Source organism: Ostrinia furnacalis, unplaced genomic scaffold (genome assembly GCF_004193835.3).
Source record: "Ostrinia furnacalis isolate ACB-3 unplaced genomic scaffold, ASM419383v2 OfSCF4320, whole genome shotgun sequence".
NCBI classification, from domain to species: domain Eukaryota; kingdom Metazoa; phylum Arthropoda; class Insecta; order Lepidoptera; family Crambidae; genus Ostrinia; species Ostrinia furnacalis.
Genome location: NW_021134559.1, coordinates 116,410 through 120,360, shown reverse-complemented (window position 1 = coordinate 120,360; position 3,951 = coordinate 116,410). Strand labels below are relative to the sequence as shown.

Here is a 3,951-nt window from a genome sequence, read left to right as displayed (position 1 = left end):
TTTCAGAGTAATTTCGTTAATAGCCTCTCTTCGCGGTTGGCCAATGATTTTAATTGTACAGACGATCACGTCAAGCTTAACACTGGTCTCTTATGTAGTCGCAATAGGGCCCATTTTGCAATAAACATGTACAGTCTGATGTGATTGTAGTAGCCGAACGCGCAACTTTGATTGCGATGGTTAGCCTAAACTGGACCCGAAAGATGATACCTCCTTGAATTACTAATTATGCTTGTGTTAAGAGTTCACCACAATAGTCCAGTGGACAGGGAATTTATGTACCTATCCTGAAATCGGCAGTAGGTACTACAGGGCAGCAAGGTTCTGGAGTGGAGGCCGCGTACCGGAAAACGCAGCGTGGGACGTCCACCCAAGGTGGACCGACGACATCATAAATGTAGCAGGAAGGCGCTGGACGCAGGCCGCTACCAACCGGGCTATATGGAAAGCATTGAGGGAGGCCTATGTTCAGCAGTGGACGTCCTAGAGATGATGATGACAGATAATATGATATGTGAGGGACAGGTGCCTAAAAGGTATTATGCAGGTATTTTTCATTTCATATTTGCAACACTACCCGGATTACCCACCATAACCAAACCTTATTATCATCATCAGGTCGACGTATCTCTCTGACTTACCAAAGGCAAAAAAAAACATTAAAAAAAGTTCAACTTTAAATTAATTGAATGGATGTTGATGTAAACAATGAACGTTTAATACCCTTCCCTGATTAAATTAGTAGAGACTATTTTAGTTTCTGGTAGAGACGTTCCGTAATATCGCAAGGTTTGTTTTATTTCTGTAAAAAGTCTGAATAACGGAGACGAGAGATGTAATTTTAAACTGTCTGTGGCCCTCGATATCCCTTGAATATGAAATTATCGCCGCGCCTGACTCAGCGGCTTAACTTCGTTTAATAAAAAACGGAAAATCACAGCGTGCCAATGTTTCCGCCGTGCTGACAACGTTTTTTATTTAAATTACGCTGAATTTATTGGATTTGAGATAATTTTTGGATGACAGTTCGTAATTTAATTTAATTTTTACGTGGAGATTTGGAAATAACCGCTTCATGAATCAAATTGAAGTGTTTATTACGAGTATGTAGAAAGTCTATTTAAAAATATAATAAAGAAAAATAAAAGTTACATAAGTGTAACACACAAAGCCCTCGTGAGACGAGTGTTAGAGGGTTACATTGACGAAGTACTCAGTTTTTCACAATCTGTAGTTATAGGATACAAAATTCCTCAGCAATAACACTAAATTGCTACCACATTTCATTAAAGGCCCAACTCGAGCAAAGTTTTATTGGAATCTAAAGTTGGTGTAAGTAATTATGAAATACTTTTATCGAAAGCGTCGGTTCAACGTAATAACACTTGTCTTGAAGTTTTCTTGCCACATTTGGCGGTAATCCAAAAAATTAATTGTTCGAGCTATGTTCGCTTGCTCTCGAGCGCTCGAACGCTCGGCTTGGAGTGTAATTACTGCAATCAGCGAGAATCACGTTTTAGTCAAGCACGTCCTGTTGTGTCGAGTGTTTCAGTGTTCGGACCCCTACTGATGGTTCTGTTGAAACTCGAACGAGTCGTCGATGTAGCTAACGTTATCAAAACATAATGATCAATTTCTTTGATGCTTTACTGTTACATATTTGAACGAAGGCAAATCAATCGAAGTACTGTAATCTCATTAGTAATATTGTACTATTTTGTTGAGCAGGTTCAGTACGGTCTACAAGTTTTTGCATATCAATATTTACGGCTCCATACTTATAGTCACGTCCAGTCTCTCGTTTAGGTCTTTCATTTAATTCCCAAGCGGAACATAGTTTGTGTAGGTATTTCTTCTTAGTTTGGCTAGAATATTGCAGGCTTGAATTAACCTTCTTTTCCGAAGGAAAAAGTCACATAAAGTCTCCAGTTTAGGACTCTACTTTTACAAAGGCAAATGGAGGATTTAACCTACACTCCCCACGCTGATCAGTCGTGTTGGGAAAGCAAACTTTCTCGCAACTTTTTCAAGCAAATCGTAGGGGTCTTGTAAATTGGACAAACTGCATTGGAGTGCTTGTTACAATGCTCTTTATACCAGTCCGGGGCGTAACGTCATGATGGATGCAGTTAAAAGACCAGAGAGGATAAACAATTTTATTAAACATTTTGATAAAAACTAAACACACGTGTTTAAAATAATGATGGCATTGAGCAACTTGCATGAGAGCAGTGAAATTAGCAAAAAAATATGGCAAATTGTAAATTGAAAAACAAGTATTAACAAGCATAGTTTTTTTTAGAAAAAAGGAACTTCAATTTGATAAGAGTTATCAATCAATTGACTAAACATTGGAAAGAGTTGAGGAATAAAAGTAACTAAGTATCATCATCTTTTCCTAAGTTACAATAAACATACACGTCTTTACGATTCTAGCAAAAAGTAGACACAAAAATTCCATGAAACCCTAAACGGACACAAATTTTCTTTATAAAATCTCAAATATCATAGGAACATGAACCATGTTCTTCCATTAATACTCATATTATCCAATTTCAACTCGTAATAAAACACAGTATTAATAGTAAATACATTATCGTCTGCGAAAAGTATGCGACAGTATTCGTCGAAAAGTATCAAAAACTCCTTTGAATGCGCGCACCCTAGACGCTGGGAACAGCAAATCTAGGACACCTCTTTGGTAGTTCTTCTTTATGGGTATCACTTTCACAGAGTTCTCTTGTGGTGCTTCAGTTGACAACACGATCGGAGCAGCAGCAGTCGTTGACGTCGTATTGCGATGTTCTTCTGTTTCGTTTTCCTTTTTCAAATACGAAGAATTCAGGAGATACATTGGTGGAGGGGGCGTTGGGGTCGTAGTGACTTCTACTTTTTGAGGACGAAATTCGACGAATTGAGACGGTATGTTGTTGAGATGGAAGTCCTCATCCTTTGTTCCAGTAGTCAAAGTTGGTTCTTCGGATAGAAGGGAGAGGCTGTTGGTGAAGATTTCGTTGAAGTTGACGGTTGGCGGCGCGTACGCTGTGTTGAAGTGGTCGCCATGTTCTACGCTGTCGGCTTTTGTTTTTATCTGGAAACGTAGAAAAGACATTATAAAGTATTTCTTTCTTTCCTTCACCAATAGCACAGTCAGCAAATAGGATAGATAGTAGCTTGCTTCGTTCCTTCTCAGCCGAAGGACGTCCACTACTAGACAAAAAGTTTCTACTAAAATAATTCATGATTATGGATGATTTGAGTTAGTAAGTACCTATATAAATAAAGTTCAGTTCCCCAAAGCCAGAATTCTAGCCAGTTTTGATCAAATGTTTCAGAATTTATATCGAGTTCTTCTGAACAGACAAAAAATACAATAGCGACAACGCATCTCATCCCCTTAAAAAGGCTGAAGATAATTCCAATAATTTAATTCCTTCCTATCAAGCCCTAATAACAAAGAATTAAGATCTAAAAAGGTCATAGTAATAGATAAAGCTAATAAAATAAGGGCTAGTACTCACAAATAATAGTAACGTAATCACAGTCACACTAAGACACATCGCGAGGTGATACTGTGAAGACCCCCGGCAGGACACTAACGCGCACGATCATTGTCCGTAGCTCGAACTAACTGTGAGAAAACGTACATGATTATTATAAATAGTGCAGTCTGTGTGTATAAAAATAATCTAGATTAGATGTAAACTAACCATTGTTTTAAATCACAATACATTGTAGAGGAGTAAACACTTTTGTCAGTTGTTTTATTTAATAAACAGTTGTGTGGCACAGTGTAAGAGAACAGTAACTCAAACTCGAGAATACCGCTTGGTGGACATATCTGGTGGTTTGAGAATTAGACAACGTTTCTGCAAAGGGATATGTACACTACTAGACAAAACCGTGGACTTCTACAACGACCGGTCCTGCGCTGCCCGCATCCAGGTGCTT

At 38.3% G+C, this 3,951-nt stretch overlaps 1 protein-coding gene across 1 annotated transcript; it reads right to left on the bottom strand.

Annotated features, from left to right (window-relative positions):
• Positions 1–2,174: 2,174 nt before the first annotated feature.
• On the bottom strand, positions 2,175–3,612 carry LOC114359360 (uncharacterized). The gene is made up of 2 exons (XM_028313711.1): positions 3,522–3,612; positions 2,175–3,091 (listed from the first exon to the last, which is right to left on the bottom strand). The coding sequence occupies exons 1-2, from the start codon at positions 3,558–3,560 to the stop codon at positions 2,594–2,596; spliced, it is 537 nt and encodes a 178-aa protein (XP_028169512.1). The 5' UTR covers positions 3,561–3,612; the 3' UTR covers positions 2,175–2,593.
• Between the last annotated feature and the right edge of the window lie 339 nt (positions 3,613–3,951).

Coding starts and splice junctions, on each gene's coding strand:
- LOC114359360 (XM_028313711.1), bottom strand. CDS start 3,560: ATGTGTCTTAGTGTGACTGTGATTACGTTACTATTATTT. Junction 3,092..3,521: donor TGATTACGTTACTATTATTT/GTGAGTACTAGC, acceptor CTACGTTTCCAG/ATAAAAACAAAAGCCGACAG.